Here is a 20,000-nt window from a genome sequence, read left to right on the forward strand (position 1 = left end):
AGACTAAGTCGGTTAGGATTATATTCACTGGAGTTCAGAAGAGTGAGAGGGGATCTCAGAGAAACTTGTAAAATTCGAACAGGATTGTGTGCAGTTCTGGTCACCACACTACCAGAAGGCAGCTTTGGAGAGAGCGCAGAGAAGGTTCACCAGGATGTTGCCTGGTCTCGAGGGTGTTGGCTAAGGGGAGAGGTTGGATAAACTGGGATTGTTTTCACTGGAAAGATGGAGGGGAGACCTGGTCTACAAAATGATGAGAGGCGGGTGGATAGGGAGAGGCTTTTTCCCCAGGGTGGAAGGGTCAATTACAAGGGGGCACAGGTTCAAGGGGAGAGGAGGAAAGTTTAAGGGAGATGTGCGGGGGAGGTTTTTCACACAGAGAGGGGTGGGTGTCTGGAACGGGCTGCCAGAGGAGGGGGTGGAAGCAGGAACATTTAAGAGGAATCTGGATGGGAACATGAATAGGGAGGGAATAGAGGGATACGGACTGAGTAAGGGCAGGAGGATTTGTTTTAGTTAAGTTAGGGCATCATGATCAGCACAGACTTGGAGGGCTGAAGGGCCTGTACCTGTGCTGGAATGTCCTGTTCTTTGAACGGATAAATAACAAGGATGTGATTTTAGTCCGGAATGTTCCTGTTGTTTGGCTATTTCCACTTCTTTTCCCGCCACTGATACTAACCGACCTGCAGAATGTTACCCCTGTAATGTCCTCGCCATCCCAGCCCCCAATCCCGGCAAATGCTCAGGATTTCCCCCACCCCCACCCATCCACATTATCCTGACAGAGTGTTTCAAAGCTGGCCTCAGACCAGTTCCCATTTCCCCACTGGCCTTACCTTCAGTCTGCACCTCCCAGCCAACCCAAACCCACCCCCCACCCACGTACCCTTCTTGAAGTCTGACTGCCCTTTGGTTCCAATCCCACGTTCTGTAGGGCCGAATGGTCGCAAGGCGGGACAAATGAATGGGTGCTGCTCCTTCACTGTTCATTTCCTTGACAGAATGACACATGCGAGACGACGCTGGCGCAAGTTCCAACGAGCGGAAAAAATTGTTGCAAAATCTTTCTCATGCTTTGATTTACATTTGGCCGATAAAATGCGAATATTTCAAATAGGATTAAAAACTTCTCAGCCAGTTATGCATTTGATCTTTCGTAGATGTCTTAGGTATGTTCTTTGGAACTCTTTTCTGCTGTCACCACACCGCTTCTGATGTTGCGCACAGTGTGTGTCCTGAACGTTCAAGGATGTTCACCTGTCAGTGTGAGGTTAAAATACCTCACTCACATCTGATTTGAGCCCATTAATGCTACTTATTCATTCCTGGGATCTTGCTCTGCAGCTACAATTCTAACACAACAGTGAAAAGGGGAGAGCTGAGGAGCGGCGGTGCGGGGGTGGGGGGGGACTACATTTATCTATCTCTCCTTCACGTGGGTGGCTCCCAGTTCTTGGAGGGCCATTGGACATCTAGTCCCAACATCCCCTTGCAGACGAACATGCAAACTCACACGGTGGTACACTGGGTTAATACCGCTGCCTCACAGCACCGGGGCCCGGGTTCGATTCCCGGCTTGGGTCACTGTCTGTGTGGAGTTTGCACATTCTGCCTGTGTCTGCGTGGGTTTCCTCCAGGTGCTCCGATTTCCTCCCACAGTCCAAAAGATGTACAGGTTAGGTGGATTGGCCATGCTAAACTGCCCCTTAGTGTCCAAAGATGTGTAGGTTAGGTGGATTGGCCATGCTAAATTGCCCCTTCGTGTCCAATGATATGCAGGTTAGGTGCACTGGGCCATGCTAATTTCTCCCTCAGTGTTACCCGAACAGGAGTGTGGTGACTGGAGGATTTTCACAGTAACTTCATTGCAGTGTTAATGTAAGCCGAGTTGTGACACTAATAAATAAACTTTAAACTCTGCTCCACATCTCCCTTGACGACAGATGCAAAGTGAGTTCCCAAAACAAAACCCCTCTTTATCCCGACAGCTCACAGATTTTGCGGAGGTCAGTTTCGAAGCAGAATCCACGCTGTGTTAAAGTCTGCACTGCTGGGTGAATGCCTGAGTGTGTGGCAAGTTTAAAAGGACATTAGGCAGGGTCGTGGTGGATTAACTGGCCAGCTGGAAAGATGGAAGGACATTTTCTTTTCTTCCTGTGTCGGAGAGCCACGCCAAGGAGTGCTAGCAGCCTGATTTGAGTTTATGCAGCAGGTTGTCTGAGTTTGCCAGAGCCCCGAGCGTCTTCTTGATGCGGAGTGCAGTCAGTCTGGCAGAGGGGTTGTGGTACCAGGATTCCTTCATTAGCTTGGCAAGAGAGGAGAGAATCTAAAGGGTATAAATAAAGCCATGAGATCAGGTTCAGAAAAAAGGGGGGGTGGGCAGAAATGAAGATGACCATTGAGGTTGTGCACAGGTATTTCTTTCAATATAGGCTGTGATGCTATTGTGCTTCTAAGATTTTAAGGTGTGGCTGCCTCACAGTGCCAGGGATTCAATTCCCGGCTCGGGTTACTGTCTGTGTGGATTTTGCACATTCTCCCCATGTCTGCGTGGGTTTCCTCTGGGTGCTCCAGATTCCTCTCACACTCCAAAGACATGTAGGTTAGGTGTACTGGCCATGTTAAACTGCCCCTTAGTGTCCAAAGATGTGCAGGACAGGGCGATTGGCCATGCTAAATTGCCCCTTAGTGTCCAAAGGTGTGCAGGTTAGATGGATTGGCCATGCTAAATTGCCCCTTAGTGTCCAAAGATGTGTAGGTTAGGTGGTTTGGCCATGCTAAATTGTCCCCTTAGTGTCCAAAGATGTGTAGGTTAGGGTGGATTGGCCATGCTAAATTGTCCCCTTAGTGTCCAAAGATGTGTAGGTTAGGTGGTTTGGCCATGCTAAATTGTCCCCTTAGTGTCCAAAGATGTGTAGGTTAGGTGGATTGGCCATGCTAAATTGCCCCTTAGTGTCCAAAGATGTGTAGGTTAGATGGATTGGCCATGCTAAATTGCCCCTTTGTGTCCAAAGATGTGTAGGTTAGATGGATTGGCCATGCTAAATTGCCCCTTTGTGTCCAAAGGTGTGCAGGTTAGATGGATTGGCCATGCTAAATTGTCCCCTTAGTGTCCAAAGATGTGTAGGTTAGGTGGATTGGCCATGCTAAATTGCCCCTTAGTGTCCAAAGATGTGTAGGTTAGATGGATTGGCCATGCTAAATTGCCCCTTTGTGTCCAAAGATGTGTAGGTTAGATGGATTGGCCATGCTAAATTGCCCCTTAGTGTCCAAAGATGTGTAGGTTAGATGGATTGGCCATGCTAAATTGCCCCTTAGTGTCCAAAGATGTGTAGGTTAGGGTGGATTGGCCATGCTAAATTGTCCCTTAGTGTCCAAAGATGTGTAGGTTAGGTGGATTGGCCATGCTAAATTGCCCCTTAGTGTCCAAAGATGTGTAGGTTAGGTGGATTGGCCGTGCTAAATTGCACCAGTGTATCAGCCGCTGTATCATTGCAGACGGTTGTTTGCTGGCTGAACTTTACCAAGAGAACAATACAGAGAATACAGAAATTTGCGGTTGCTTACTGGGTCAGAGAGCCATCTGTTGGGAATGTTGGGTCTCTGCTGATCCGTGCAGACAACTTTCCTCATGTCCTCGAAACTAGGATCAGTGGGAACCACATCATAAAACGGAGGCTTGTACTCTTCTGTGATTCCTGCAGTCAACGCAAAGAACAATTCGAGTTAATCAGCTCATAGAACCACAGAAACTAGGAGCAGGAGGCCATTCAGCCCTTCGAGCCTGCTCCGCCATTCATGGCTGATCATCAAATTCAATATCCCGATCCCCCCTTCCCCCCAAATCCCTCGATCCCTTCAGAGGAATATCCAATTTCTTCTTGAAATCAGACAATGGGGGGAGTTTTCCCATCCCGCTCGCCACTGGAACCGTAGTGTGTGGGGACGGAGGAGGGGGTGGGGGAGTCACACCATGCAAAGGGGTGTTGAAGTTGGGCAGGATTTTCCAGACTTGGGGCAGGTGCAACCGGAAAATCCCACCCAATTACATTTTCTCTGCACCCTATCTGTGACTGTAACACTACATTCTGCACTCCCTCCTTTCCTTCTCTATGAATGGTATGCTTTGCCTGTATAGTGCGCAAGAAACAATACTTTTCACCGTATCCCAATACATGTGACAATAATAAATCAAATCAAATCACAAGCAGCCCTGAGATAATGACTGAGTAATCTGTTTTTGTGATGTTGATTGAGGTATAAATATTGCCCATGATCCTCTGCTGTTCTTCGAAACAGTCATGATGTGGGTGTGCCGGCGTTGGACTGGCGTAAACACAGTAAAAAGTCTGACAACACCAGGTTTTAGTCCAACCTATTTATTTGATAATATACTCACAAGCTTTCGGGGTTAGTCCCTTCGTCAGGTGAATGGAGAGTTCTGGCCTCAGACAGAGCATATAAAGCACAGACAGTTTCGAGATTACTGATTAGAATGCGAATCCTTGCACCTAACCTGCTGTTCAAGACCTGAAGTGGCTGACAATGTGAGTGGAAGGAGCACTGATCACAGTTTAAAGAGATGTGTATTGTCTCCAGACAGTACAGTAAGTGAGGTTTTGCAAACCCAGGCAAGTCACGGGGGTTACAGATAGTGCGACATGAACCCAAGATCCCTGTTGAGACCGTCCTCATGTGTGCGGAACTTGGCTATCAGTCTCTGTTCAGCGACTCTGCGCTGTCGTGTGTCGTGAAGGCCGCCTTGGAGAATGCTTACCCGAAGGTCAGAGGCTGAATGCCCGTGACCACTGAAGTGTTCGCCAACAGGAAGGGAACAGTCTTGCCTGGTGACTGACGAGCGATGTTCATTCATCCGTTGTCGTAGCGTCTGCATGGTCTCCCCAATGTACCATGCTTCGGGACATCCTTTCTTGCAACGTATCAGGTAGACAATGTTGGCCGAGTTGCAAGAGTATTTACCGTGTACCTGGTGGACGGTATTCTCACGTGTGATGATGGTATCCATGTCGATGATCCGGCATGTCTTGCAGAGGTTGCTGTGGCAGGGTTGTGTGGTATTGTGGTCACTGTTCTCCTGAAGGCTGGGTAGTTTGCTGCGAACAATGGTCTGTTTGAGGTTGTGCGGTTGTCTGAAAGCAAGAAGTGGGGGTGTGGGGATAGCCCTGGCGAGATGTTCGTCTTCATCAATGATATGTTGAAGACTCCGGAGAAGATGTCGTAGCTTCTCCGCTCCGGGGAAGTACTGGACGACGAAGGGTACTCTGTCCACCGTGTGCCGTGTTTGCCTTCTGAGGAGATCGGTGCGGTTTTTCGCTGTGGCGCATCGGAACTGCCGATCTATGAGTCGAGCACCATATCCTGTTCTTATGAGGGCATCTTTCAGGGTCTGGAGGTGTCTGTCACGATCCTCCTCATCTGAGCAAATCCTGTGTATACGGAGGGCTTGTCCATAGGGAATAGCTTCTTTAACATGTTGAGGGTGGAAACTGGAGAAGTGGAGCATTGTGAGATTGTCTGTGGGCTTGCGGTACAGTGAGGTGCTGAGGTGACCGTCCTTAATGGAGACGCGTGTGTCCAAGAATGCAACTGATTCTGGGGAGTAGTCCATGGTGAGTCTGATGAGTACTTCCCCGGAGCGGAGAAGCTACGACATCTTCTCCGGAGTCTTCAACATATCATTGATGAAGACGAACATCTCGCCAGGGCTATCCCCACACCCCCACTTCTTGCTTTCAGACAACCACACAACCTCAAACAGACCATTGTTCGCAGCAAACTACCCAGCCTTCAGGAGAACAGTGACCACAATACCACACAACCCTGCCACAGCAACCTCTGCAAGACATGCCGGATCATCGACATGGATACCATCATCACACGTGAGAATACCGTCCACCAGGTACATGGTAAATACTCTTGCAACTCGGCCAACATTGTCTACCTGATATGTTGCAAGAAAGGATGTCCCGAAGCATGGTACATTGGGGAGACCATGCAGACGCTACGACAACGGATGAATGAACATCGCTCGACAGTCACCAGGCAAGACTGTTCCCTTCCTGTTGGCGAACACTTCAGTGGTCACGGGCATTCAGCCTCTGACCTTCGGGTAAGGATTCTCCAAGGCGGCCTTCACGACACACGACAGCGCAGAGTCGCTGAACAGAGACTGATAGCCAAGTTCCGCACACATGAGGACGGTCTCAACAGGGATCTTGGGTTCATGTCGCACTATCTGTAACCCCCGTGACTTGCCTGGGTTTGCAAAACCTCACTTACTGTACTGTCTGGAGACAATACACATCTCTGTAACCTGTGATCAGTGCTCCTTCCACTCACATTATCAGCCACTTCAGGTCTTGGACAGCAGGTTAGGTGTAAGGATTCACATTCTAATCAGTAATCTCTAAACTGTCTGTGCTTTATATGCTCTGTCTGAGGCCAGAACTCTCCATTCACCTGACGAAGGGACTAACCCGAAAGCTTGTGAGTATATTATCAAATAAATAGGTTGGACTAAAACCTGGTGTTGTCAGACTTTTTACTTCGAAACAGTGCCAAGGGGTATATTGTAACTACCCGAGAGGGCAGACAGGGCATTATTGAAAGGTGGCTCCCTGTCAGCTCCCTGTCAGCACCCTGTCAGCTCCCTGTCATCTCCCTGTCATCTCCCAGTCAGCACCCTGTCAGCACCCTGTCAGCTCCCTGTCAGTACCCTGTCATCTCCCTGTCAGCACCCTGTCAGCTCCCTGTCAGCTCCCTGTCAGCTCCCTGTCAGCACCCTGTCAGCTCCCTGTCATCTCCCAGTCAGCTCCCTGTCAGCACCCTGTCATCTCCCTGTCAGCACCCTGTCAGCACCCTGTCAGCTCCCTGTCATCTCCCAGTCAGCTCCCTGTCAGCACCCTGTCATCTCCCTGTCAGCACCCTGTCAGCACCCTGTCAGCACCCTGTCAGCTCCCTGTCAGCACCCTGTCATCTCCCTGTCAGCACCCTGTCATCTCCCTGTCAGCACCCTGTCAGCTCCCTGTCAGCACCCTGTCATCTCCCTGTCAGCACCCTGTCATCTCCCTGTCAGCACCCTGTCAGCTCCCTGTCATCTCCCAGTCAGCTCCCTGTCAGCACCCTGTCATCTCCCTGTCAGCACCCTGTCAGCACCCTGTCAGCTCCCTGTCAGCACCCTGTCATCTCCCTGTCAGCACCCTGTCAGCACCCTGTCAGCTCCCTGTCAGCTCCCTGTCATCTCCCTGTCAGCACCCTGTCAGCACCCTGTCAGCACCCTGTCAGCACCCTGTCAGCTCCCTGTCAGCACCCTGTCATCTCCCTGTCAGCACCCTGTCAGCACCCTGTCAGCTCCCTGTCAGCACCCTGTCAGCACCCTGTCAGCTCCCTGTCAGCACCCTGTCAGCACCCTGTCAGCACCCTGTCAGCTCCCTGTCAGCACCCTGTCAGCACCCAGTCAGCACCCTGTCAGCTCCCTGTCAGCACCCTGTCAGCACCCTGTCAGCTCCCAGTCAGCACCCAGTCAGCACCCTGTCAGCTCCCTGTCAGCACCCTGTCATCTCCCTGTCAGCTCCCTGTCAGCTCCCTGTCAGCTCCCTGTCAGCACCCTGTCAGCACCCTGTCAGCTCCCAGTCAGCACCCAGTCAGCACCCTGTCAGCTCCCTGTCAGCACCCTGTCAGCTCCCTGTCAGCTCCCAGTCAGCTCCCTGTCAGCTCCCTGTCAGCTCCCTGTCAGCACCCTGTCAGCTCCCTGTCAGCACCCAGTCAGCACCCTGTCAGCACCCTGTCAGCTCCCTGTCAGCACCCTGTCAGCTCCCTGTCATCTCCCTGTCAGCTCCCTGTCAGCACCCTGTCAGCTCCCTGTCATCTCCCTGTCAGCTCCCTGTCAGCACCCTGTCATCTCCCAGTCAGCTCCCTGTCAGCACCCTGTCAGCACCCTGTCATCTCCCTGTCAGCACCCTGTCAGCACCCTGTCAGCACCCTGTCAGCTCCCTGTCAGCTCCCAGTCAGCTCCCTGTCAGCACCCTGTCAGCTCCCTGTCAGCTCCCTGTCAGCACCCTGTCAGCACCCAGTCAGCACCCTGTCAGCTCCCTTGTCAGCTCCCTGTCATCTCCCTGTCAGCACCCTGTCAGCTCCCAGTCAGCTCCCAGTCAGCACCCTGTCAGCACCCAGTCAGCACCCTGTCATCTCCCTGTCAGCTCCCTGTCAGTCTCGATCCAGACTGGAGAAAGAACTTGAACCACAACCTGTGACGCAGAGCAAGTGCAGCACGGTGGCACAGTGGTTAGCACTGCTGCCTCACAGCACCAGGGACCTGGGTTCGATTCCTGGCTGGGTAACTGTCTGTGTGGAGTTTGCATGTTCTCCCCGTGTCTGTGTGGGTTTCCTCTGGGTGCTCCGGTTTCCTCCCTCAGTGTGAAAGACGCACTGGTTATGTGCTAAATTCTCCCACAGTGTAACCCAAGCAGGAGTGCGACAACTAGGGAAATTTTACAGTAACTTCATTGCAGTTTTTATGTAAATCTACTTGTGACAGTAATACTTAAACTAAGGGGCAATTTAGTATGGCCAAACCCCCCTAATCTGCACGTCTTTGGACACTAAGGGGCAAATTAGTTGAGTGGCACAGTGGTTAGCACTGCTGCCTCACAGCGCCAGGGACCCGGGTTCAATTCCCGGTTTGGGTCACTGTCTGTGTGGATTCTGCACATTCTCCCCGTGTCTGTGTGGGTTTCCTCTGGGTGCTCCGGTTTCCTCCCACAGTCTGAAAGATGGTCTGAAAAGGTGGATTGGCCGTGGTATAAGTGCATACTAGGGCAGGTGAAGAAAGTTGGTTTTCAGCAATGTGAATGGCAGGGAGATTCCGGGAGGATATTTCCAGAGTGGAGGGCCTCGGCAGCAGAAAGCAAGTCAACACAAATGTGGTGAATAAAGCAGCGACAGATCTTCCTGTGGTATTTTTAGCAACAAGCTGACCTTGTGTGACATTTTCCCATCAGCCTCTTCTGAAAGCTAAGCGCTGAGTGCCCCCCAGTGGTTTAGTTGTGAAATGCTCCAGTCCTGGTGGGATTGAGCCACACACACGGATCCCCCACCTCTGGAGGGCCCGAGTTTTCATCAGGCAGCAGCGGGAATCGGGGTCCCGACTTGGGAGAAAGTGTCTGCAAGGCCGGGGTTTTCTGGCAGGGGCGGGCATGGGTGTCATTTGGGAACCGGGAATGTTTACAGCCCGTTGCAGATGTTACAGAGTGCCAACTCAATTTACAGAATAATGATTGGAATGCAAGTCTTTACAGGTAATCAAGTCTTAAAGGTACAGACAGTGTGAGTGGAGAGAGGGTTAAGCACAGGTTAAAGAGATGTGTATTGTCTCCAGACAGGACAGTTAGTGAGATTTTGCAAGCCCAGGCAAGTCACGGGGGTTACAGATAGTGTGACATGAACCCAAGATCCAGGTTGAGGCCATCTTCATGTGTGCGGAACTTGGCTGTCAGTCTCTGTTCAGCGACTCTGCGCTGTCGTGTGTCGTGAAGGCCGCCTTGGAGAACGCTTACCCGAAGATCAGAGGCCGAATGCCCGTGACCACTGAAGCGTTCGCCAACAGGAAGGGAACAGTCTTGCCTGGTGATTGTCGAGCGATGTTCATTCATCCGTTGTCATAGCGTCTGCATGGTCTCCCCAATGTACCATGCCTCAGGACATCCTTTCTTGCAACGTATCAGGTAGACAACGTTGGCCGAGTTGCAAGAGTATTTACCATGTACCTGGTGGATGGTGTTCTCACGTGAGATGATGGCATCCATGTCGATGATCCGTCATGTCTTGCAGAGGTTGCTGTGACAGGGTTGTGTGGTGTTGTGGTCACTGTTCTCCTGAAGGCTGGGTAGTTTGCTGCGAACAATGGTCTGTTTAAGGTTGTGCGGTTGTTTGAAGGTAAGAAGTGGGGGTGTGAGGATGGCTTTGGCGAGATGTTCATCTTCATCAATGACATGTTGAAGGCTCCGGGGAAAATGTCGTAGCTTCTCCGCTCCGGGGAAGTACTGGACAACGAAGGGTCCTCTGTCCACTGTGTCCCGTGTTTGTCTTCTGAGGAGGTTGGTGCGGTTTTCCGCTGTGGCGCATCGGAACTGTCGATCGATGAGGTATGCACCATAGCCTGTTCTTATGAGGGCAATGTCATTAATGTAGACGAACATCTCGCCAAAGCCATCCTCACACCCCCACTTCTTACCTTCAAACAACCACACAACCTCAAACAGACCATTGTCCGCAGCAAACTACCCAGCCTTCAGGAGAACAGTGACCACAACACCACACAACCCTGTCACAGCAACCTCTGCAAGACATGACGGATCATCGACATGGATACCATCATCACACGTGAGAACATCATCCACCAGGTACACGGTACATACTCTTGCAATTCGGCTAACATTGTCTACCTGATATGCTGCAGGAAAGGATGTCCCGAGGCATGGTACATTGGGGAGACCATGCAGACGCTACGACAACGGATGAATGAACATCGCTCGACAATCACCAGGCAAGACTGTTCCCTTCCTGTTGGCGAACACTTCAGCAATCACGGGCATTCAGTCTCTGATCTTCGGGTAAACGTTCTCCAAGGCAGCCTTCACGACACACGACAGTGCAGAGTCGCTGAGCAGAGACTGATAGCTAAGTTCCACACACATGAGGACGGTCCCAACCGGGATCTTGGGTTCATGTCACACTATCTGTAACCCCCACGACTTTCCTGGGCTTGCAAAATCTCACTAACTGTCCTGTCTGGAGACAATACACATCTCTTTAACCTGTGCTTAACCCTCTCTCCACTCACACTGTCTGTACCTTTAAGACTTAATTACCTGTAAAGACTCACATTCTAATCATTATTCTGTAATTTGAGTTTGTGTCTTTATATGCCCTGTTTGTGAACAGAACTCCCACCCATCTGATGAAGGAGCAGCGCTCCGAAAGCTAGTGGATTTTGCTACCAAATAAATGTGTTGGACTTTAACCCGGTGTTGTGAGACTTCTCACCAGGCTAAATTGCCCCTTAGTGTCCAAAGATGTGTAGGTTAGGTGGGTGGCCATTCTCCCTAAGTGTACCTAAACAGGACTGTGGCGACGAGGGGATTTTCACAATAACTTCATTGCAGTGTTAATGTCAGCCTACTTGTGACACTCACAAATAAACTTCACCTTCCCCATCTGATTTTTTTAAAACAAAATGATCCCAAAACAAGAGGCAGAGAGACAGAACGTGTCACATTTGTTCCAGCCACGTAGAATGACTGGTTTTCTGGGGAGTGGGGGAGGGGGGGAAGCTTGCAAATAACTAAGAAGACATTCCAGAACCAGAAAACCTAATAAACACACATATCTCGAACCCGTCCTGTTGGTTTGAATGGCCCCGAATGAGTCGAATGTTTTTCGTGGGATTCAGAATCATTGGCAGGCAGGAGAAGCTCATTGAGTGACCTCTCCCCGCACTCTCCCATGTGTCCTGTATGAGAACGGCCTGATAAGATGGGAACAAGCCAGGCTGCCAGTTCTGCCTGGCTCGCTGCTGACGTTCTAATCAGAAGGATTACATTCACGAGACTCATTACTCTGCCTTTTGTCCCAAACTGGGTGCTGACATGAAGATTAGAGTGTTTTCAAGCAGTGATAACTTTGCATGAAGTAAACACGGGATTGAGGAACTCAGGCCGAAAGGGACCAGCTGATGACAGCAGCCAATAATGTGCAAACAAATGATAAGTTTCCTGTCTTCATAGTTGTGGAAAAATGGATATAAAATCTCATTATAATTCTTTGAGTTTACAGCATGAACACAGGCCAAGCAGTCAGTGCTCATACTCCCTCATCAGTCTCCTTCCACCCAACCCCATCTCACATCCATTGTGAGAGACTAAGACTGTGAGAATTTTTTACGTAACATATATAAAGTATATAAATGATGTGGAGATGTGTGCTGCGTAGATCTTACAGAGGTCCATAAAATAATGAGGGACACAGATCAGTTAGATAGTCAATATCTTTTCCCCAAAGGTAGGGGAGTCTAAAACCATATAGGTTTAAGATGAGAGGGGAGAGATACAAAAGGGTCCAGAGGGGCAATTTTTTCACACAGAGGGTGGTGAGTGTCTGGAACGAGCTGCCAGAGGTAGTAGTAGGGGCGGGTACAATTTTGTCTTTTAAAAAGCATTTAGACAGTTACATGGGTAAGATGGGTATGGAGGGATATGGGCCAAATGGGGGCAATTGGCATTAGCTTATAGGGGTTTTAAAAAACTTATAATTAGGGCAGCATTGGGCCCAAGGGCCTGGGTTTCCATGCTGTAAACCTCTCTGACTCTGTGCCTGCCTGTGATCCCCAAACAGAAGAAGCGACCTGGCACTATTGGAGAAATTTGTACCTCGTTATCTCTGAAGAGACACTAATAGTCCCCATGGGCTGCTCAGACGAAATGCAAAGAGAGTTCGACAAGGGCCATTTGTATTTTCGTAACCCAGGCTGGCCAACGGGAGGTTTGCTTTATTCATGGGCATTGCTGGCTGGCCAGCATTTATTGCCCATCCCTGGTCCAAAGATGTGTAGGGTTAGGCTGCTTGGCCATGGGAAATTAAACCTGAGTATCGGGGGATTAGAACTGTTAGTAGTGTAGATATTGTCGGTGCAGACTCGATGGGCCAAATGGCCTTTTCTGCACTGTATGACTTTATTGGGACAGTGCCCTGATGTTAGAGCGAGCCCACAGGGGTAAGGTCAGGAAGGACCTCTTTCCACAAAGGCGAGTGGAAATTTCCCCCACAAAACTGTGGGGGGGGAGGTGGTGGTGGGATTTAATTAAAAATAAAACTGTTAGTTTTTTTATAGAACCATGGAATCCCGACAGTGCTGAAGGAGGCCATTCGGCTCATCAAGTCTGCACTGACCACAATCCCACCCAGGCCTAATCCATGTATCCCCACACATTTACCCCGCTAATCCCCTGACATTAAGGTTAATTTAACATGGCCAATCCACCTAACCTACTCATCTCTGGACACTAAGGGACAATTTAACATGGCCAATACACCTAACCTGCACATCTTTGGACACTAAGGGACAATTTAACATGGCCAATACACCTAACCTGCACATCTTTGGACACTAAGGGGCAATTTAGCATGGCCAATCCACCCTAACCTACACATCTTTTGACATGAAGGGACAATTTAGTGTGGCCAATCCACCCTAACCTACACATCTTTGGACACTAAGTAACAATTTAGCATGGCCAATCCACCTAACCTACACATCATTGGACGATGGGAGGAAACCGGAGCACCCAGAGAAAACCCACACAGACACAGGGAGAACATGTAGACTCCACATAGACAGTGATCTGAGGCTGGAATTGAACCTGGATCCCTGGCGCTGTGAAGCAACAGTGCTAACCACTGTGCCAAAGTGCCACCCTTTTGGGCAAACATATTAAAGCTTACAGAAACAAGGATAAGCTGGGCAGAAAGAGATAGGCTTGGATTGGCACAATCTGACTGAATGGCAGAACAGGGTTGAGGGGCTGAATGGCCTCCCCATCTTAATTAGCCACTGTATCTCCCAAAACCATGCCTGCTGCTCTCTTGCGAGTGGAACGATGCTTACCGTTTATCAGTGTTCTCCTTGCAATCTCCCACAGTACCAGACCGAACGCCCAGATGTCTGTCGATTTGTATGATTCAAAGCTGTTGGTACAGATTGTCTCGTCCAGCACCTCTGGGGCCATGTAACGCTTGGTGCCCACTTTGGGGTTGCTTCCGATGTCCAGGAAGTCGTTATTCTGCGAGTGAATGACAGCCAAACCTGCAGTGAAGGGGAAAGGTTATAGTGATTCTGGACAGTATCAGGCACACAGATATCGAGGAGGAATAAACACACTGCATCAATGCCGAGGACACTACAGGTTACAGTGTCGTTCTCAAAACCCACAACCTCAGGACCAAGGATTTAGCATCTTGACTGATTTTGGGTTGGATGGTTTGTACTTTGGATAGTTCAGGCCATAGAATCCAAAGAACTTCTACAAATACATAAAGGGCAAAAGCCTAACCAGGAGTAAAGTGCCTCTTAAGCATCAACAAGTTATCTATGTGTGGAACCACAAGAGACGGGTGAGATCCTAAATGAATATTTCTCATCAGTATTCAGTTGAGAAACTACAAAGGGTTCTTTCTGGTTGTTATCACAACTTGATATGGCTCCTGCTCTCAACACTTCTACTTTCTCAGAAGACTAAGGAAATTTGGCATGTCCGCTGTAACTCTCGCCAACTTTTACAGATGCCCCATAGAAAGCATTCTTTCTGGTTGTATCACAGCTTGGTATGGGCTCCTGCTCTGTCCGAGACCACAAGGAACTACAAAAGGTTGTGAGTGTAGCCCAATCCATCACACAAACCAGCCTCCCATCCATTGACTCCGTCTACACTTCCTGCTGCCTCGGAAAAGCAGCTGGCATAATTAAGGACCCCACGCACCCCGGACATTCTCTCTTCCACCTTCTTCCGTCGGGAGAAAGATACAAAAGTCTGAGGTCGCGTACGAACCGACTCAAGAACAGCTTCTTCCCTGCTGCTGTCAGACTTTTGAATGGACCTACCTCGCACTAAGTAAATCCTTCTCTACACCCTCGCTGTGACTGTAACACTACATTCTGCACCCTCGCCTTTCCTTCTCTATGAACGATATGTGTTGTCTGTATAGCGCACAAGAAACAATATTTTTCACTGTATCCCAATACATGAGACAGTAATAAATCAAATCAAATTAAAGAAAGGTGTGGATGTTAGGGAACTTGTTGAAATAAATAGTGATGTCTTGAGGAGCGTACATATTACAGAGAAGGAGGTGCTGGAAGTCTTAAAGCACATCAAGGTAGATAAATCCCCGGGACCTGATGAAGTGTATCCCAGGACACTGTGGGAGATTAGGGAGGAAATTGTGGGTTCCCGAGCAGAGATGTTTGAATCATCGATAGTCACGGGTGAGGGGCCTGAAGATCAGAGGGTGGCAAATGTTGTGCCTTTGTTTAAAAAGGGCTGCAGGGAAAAGCCTGGGAACTACAGGCCAGTGAGCCTCACATCTGTGGTGGGTAAATTGTTGGAAGGTATTTTGAGAGACAGGATCTACAGGCATTTAGAGACACAAGGACTGATTAGGGACAGTCAGCATGGCTTTGTGAGTGGAAAATCATGCCTCACAAATTTGGTAGATTGAACCGGGGCAGGACTTACTCAGTTAATGGTAGGGCAGTGGGGAGAGTTACAGAACAGAGAGATCTCGGGGTACAGGTTCACAGCTCCTTGAAAGTGGAGTCACAGGTGGACAGAGTGGTGAAGAAGGCATTCGGCATGCTTGGTTTCATCGGTCAGAACATTGAATACAGGAGTTGGGACGTCTTGCTGAAGTTGTGAAAGACATTGGTAAGGCCACACTTGGAATACTGTGTACAGTTCTGGTCACCCTATTACAGAAAGGATATTATTAAACTAGAGAGAGTGCAGAAAAGATTTACTAGGATGCTACCGGGACTTTTGATGGTTTGAGTTATAAGGAGAGGCTGGATAGACTGGGACTTTTTTCTCTGGAGCGTAGGAGGCTGAGGGGTGACCTTATAGAGGTCTATAAAATAATGAGGGGCACAGATCAGCGAGATAGTCAATATCTTTTCCCCCAAAGGTAGGGGAGTCTAAAACTAGAGGGCAGAGGTTTAAGGTGAGAGGGGAGAGATACAAAAGTGTCCAGAGGGGCAATTTTTTCACACAGAGGGTGGTGAGTGTCTAGAACAAGCTGCCAGAGGCAGTAGTAGAGGCGGGTACAATTTTGTCTTTTAAAAAGTGTTTAGACAGCTACATGGATAGGATGGGTATAGAGGGATAGGGGCCAAACGCGAACAATTGGGATCAGCTTAATGGTAAAAACTGGATGGCATGGACAAGTTGGGCCAAAGGGCCTGTTTCCATGCTGTAAACCTCTAAGACTCTATAACTCTAATCTGAGAATTCTGAACAGTGCAGAACGAGGTCATTCGGCCCATCAAGTCTACATTCATTCTCTGATAGAGTATCTTGCCCACACCCTTTTCCCCATCCTATTCCCATAATTCCACACATTTATCATGTTTAATCTATTTAACCTACACATCCCTGGAGACTAAGCAGCGATTTACCATGGCCAATCCACCTAACCTACACATCTTTGGACACTAAGGGGTAATTTAGCATGGCCAATCCACCCTAACCTACACATCTTTGGATACTAAGGGGCAATTTAGCATGGCCAATCCACCCTAACCTACACATCTTTGGACACTAAGGGGCAATTTAGCATGGCCAATCCACCCTAACCTACACATCTTTGGACACTAAGGGGCAATTTAGCATGGCCAATCCACCCTAACCTGCACATCTTTGGACACTAAGGGACAATTTACCATGGCCAATCCACCCTAACCTACACATCTTTGGACACTAAGGGGCAATTTAGCATGGCCAATCCACCCTAACCTACACATCTTTGGACACTAAGGGACAATTTAGCATGGCCAATCCACCCTAACCTACACATCTTTGGACACTAAGGGACAATTTAGCATGGCCAATCCACCTAACCTACACATCTTTGGACACTAAGGGGACAATTTAGCATGGCCAATCCACCCTAACCTACACATCTTTGGACACTAAGGGACAATTTAGCATGGCCAATCCACTCTAACCTACACATCTTTGGACACTAAGGGGCAATTTAGCATGGCCAATCCACCCTAACCTACACACCTTTGGACACTAAGGGGCAATTTAGCACGGCCAATCCACCCTAACCTGCACATCTTTGGACACTAAGGGGCAATTTAACACGGCCAATCCACCCTAACCTACACATCTTTGGACACTAAGGGGCAATTTAGCATGGCCAATCCACCCTAACCTACACATCTTTGGACACTAAGGGGCAATTTAGCATGGCCAATCCACCCTAACCTACACATCTTTGGACACTAAGGGGCAATTTAGCATGGCCAATCCACCCTAACCTGCACATCTTTGGACACTAAGGGACAATTTAGCATGGCCAATCCACCCTAACCTACACATCTTTGGACTGTGTGAGGAAACCGGAGCACCTGGAGGAAACCCACACAGACACGGGGAGAATTTGCAAACTGCACACAGAAAGTGGCCCAAGGGCGGAATCAAACACTTTGCCAATGTAGCCAAATTGTCCAGGGAAGTTTTATATTAAGTTATTATTTCTGAAAATTCAAGCCAGGTGGCACTTTTAAAGGAAAGCTTTGCAAATAACTGTTACAGTCCCCATGGCAACACCTCTACCAATCAGAGTCTACTTGCCAACCAATCAGCACTCTCATCTCACGCAGTATAAATTGTTCTAATAAGCAGAAAATGCTGGATAAACTCAGCAGGTCTGGCAGCGTCTGTGGAGAGAGAAACAGAGTTAACATTCTGGTTCTGAATTACCCTTCTACTCTTCACTTTACTTTTGATATTTTCTGGCTGTCCTGATGAGTGCAAGATCAAAAGTTTTGACAGCCTGTCTCTTTTTATCAACAATACTCAATTCCTGTGCTGCCAAATGTCTCTTTGTTAAGTTTAATGTTTAATTTTATTAAATCGGGCAAAATCTTTAATTGATGCGTGGCACATTGTAAAAATGTCCAGTGTTTGGATCACTGAATTTGTGGAACTCTACCCATTCAAATCTCAGGCAGAGGTTTGACAGGGTTGTTGAGAGCAACACGCCCCCTCCAGAAAGAAAAGGGGCAATCATAGGGACGTGGTTTTGGTTTAACACATAAATCAGGCCCCCACTTCACAGGATCATACATCCCAACCAAGCTCTGCTGCCGAGATGTATCTACGCTTCATTTACAACCCCCCCCACCCCATTCCCCCAACACACTCCCCCCACCATTCCCGACTCCTCCAGGTCCCCTCACACCCTCATCCCAATACCTACCCCCCACCGCCACCAGCCCGCACCGCCACAGCCTCTCCCGCCAGATTCCCTACCCTGGTAACACATGCTGTTCCCTCACGGTTCTGCCTCTCATTCCCACTCCATTCTCCACACTGCCTCTTTTATAACTGCTTGCTTCTCATTGGCTAGTGATTGTGTACAGGCAACTTGCTTCTCATTGGCTACTGATAGCGTACAGGCAACTTGCTGCTGATTGGCTATTGAGTGTGTACAGGCAACTTGCTTCTGATTGGCTACTGATTGTGTATAGGCAACTTGCTTCTCATTGGATACCGACTGTGTACAGGCAACTTGCTTCTCATTGGCTACTGATAGCGTACAGGCAACTTGCTGCTGATTGGCTATTGAGTGTGTACAGGCAACTTGCTTCTGATTGGCTACTGATTGTGTATAGGCAACTTGCTTCTCATTGGATACCGACTGTGTACAGGCAACTTGCTTCTCATTGGCTACTGATTGCGTACAGGCAACTTGCTGCTGATTGGCTATTGAGTGTGTACAGGCAACTTGCTTCTCATTGGCTACTGATAGCGTACAGGCAACTTGCTGCTGATTGGCTACTGATTGTGTACAGGCAACTTGCTTCTCATTGGCTGCTGATAGTGTACAGGCAACTTGCTTCTCATTGGCTCCTGATTGCGTACAGGCAACCTGCTGCTGATTGGCTACTGATAGCGTACAGGCAACTTGTTTCTCATTGGCTATTGATTGTGTACAGACAGCTTGCTTCTCATTGGCTACTGATTGCGTACAGGCAACTTGCTGCTGATTGGCTACTGATTGCAAACAGGCAACCTGCTTCTCACTGGCCATTGATTGTGTACAGGCAACTTGCTTCTCATTGGCTACTGACTGTGTACAGGCAACTTGCTTCTCATTGGCTACTGATAGCATACAGGCAACCCGCTTCTCATTGGCTACTGATTGCGTACAGGCAACTTGCTTCTCATTGGCTACTGATTGTGTACAGGCAACTTGCTTCTCATTGGCTGCTGATAGTGTACAGGCAACTTGCTTCTCATTGGCTCCTGATTGCGTACAGGCAACCTGCTGCTGATTGGCTACTGATAGCGTACAGGCAACTTGTTTCTCATTGGCTATTGTGTACAGACAGCTTGCTTCTCATTGGCTACTGATAGCGTACAGGCAACTTGCTTCTCATTGGCTACTGATTGTGTACAGACAGCTTGCTTCTCATTGGCTACTGATAGCGTACAGGCAACTTGCTTCTCATTGGCCATTGATTGCATACAGGCAACTTGCTTCTCATTGGCTACTGATTGTGTACAGGCAACTTGCTTCTCATTGGCTACTGATTGCGTACAGGCAACCCGCTTCACATTGGCTCCTGATTGCATACAGGCAACTTGCTTTTCATTGGCTATTGATTGTGTACAGGCGACTTGCTGCTGATTGGCTACTGATAGCGTACAGGCAACCTGCTGCTGATTGGCTACTGATAGCGTACAGGTAGCTTGCTTCTCAATTGCTACTGATAGCGTACAGGCAACTTGCTTCTCATTGGCTATTGATTGTGTACAGGCAGCTTGCTTTTCATTGGCTACTGATAGCATACAGGCAACTTGCTGCTGATTGGCTACTGATTGTGTACAGGCAACTTGCTTCTCAATGGCTACTGATTGCGTACAGGCAACCTGCTGCTGATTGGCTACTGATAGCGTACAGGTAGCTTGCTTCTCATTGGCTACTGATAGCGTACAGGCAACTTGCTTCTCATTGGCTATTGATTGTGTACAGGCAACTTGCTTCTCATTGGCTACTGATAGCGTACAGGCAATTTGCTGCTGATTGGCTACTGATTGTGTACAGGCAACTTGCTTCTCATTAGCTGCTGATAGTGTACAGGTAGCTTGCTTCTCATTGGCTACTGATAGCGTACAGGCAACTTGCTTCTCATTGGC

General features: G+C 48.8%; 1 protein-coding gene across 1 annotated transcript in view; it reads right to left on the bottom strand.

Moving 5' to 3' along the window:
• Nucleotides 1-1,714: 1,714 nt before the first annotated feature.
• LOC145338971 (activin receptor type-1-like) overlaps nt 1,715-20,000 on the bottom strand; it is a 35,613-nt gene continuing 17,327 nt past the window's right edge. Inside the window, exons 5-7 of the mRNA XM_080183384.1 lie at nt 13,685-13,882; nt 3,571-3,701; nt 1,715-2,329 (exon numbers count right to left, since the gene is read on the bottom strand). Of these exons, the coding sequence (XP_080039510.1) occupies nt 2,186-2,329; nt 3,571-3,701; nt 13,685-13,882 (473 nt within the window). The 3' untranslated portion in view covers nt 1,715-2,185. The remainder of the gene's footprint in view (nt 2,330-3,570; nt 3,702-13,684; nt 13,883-20,000) is intronic.

This window comes from Carcharhinus amblyrhynchos, unplaced genomic scaffold, assembly GCF_965287045.1.
Source record: "Carcharhinus amblyrhynchos unplaced genomic scaffold, sCarAmb.v2.hapA chromosome_274, whole genome shotgun sequence".
NCBI lineage: Eukaryota > Metazoa > Chordata > Chondrichthyes > Carcharhiniformes > Carcharhinidae > Carcharhinus > Carcharhinus amblyrhynchos.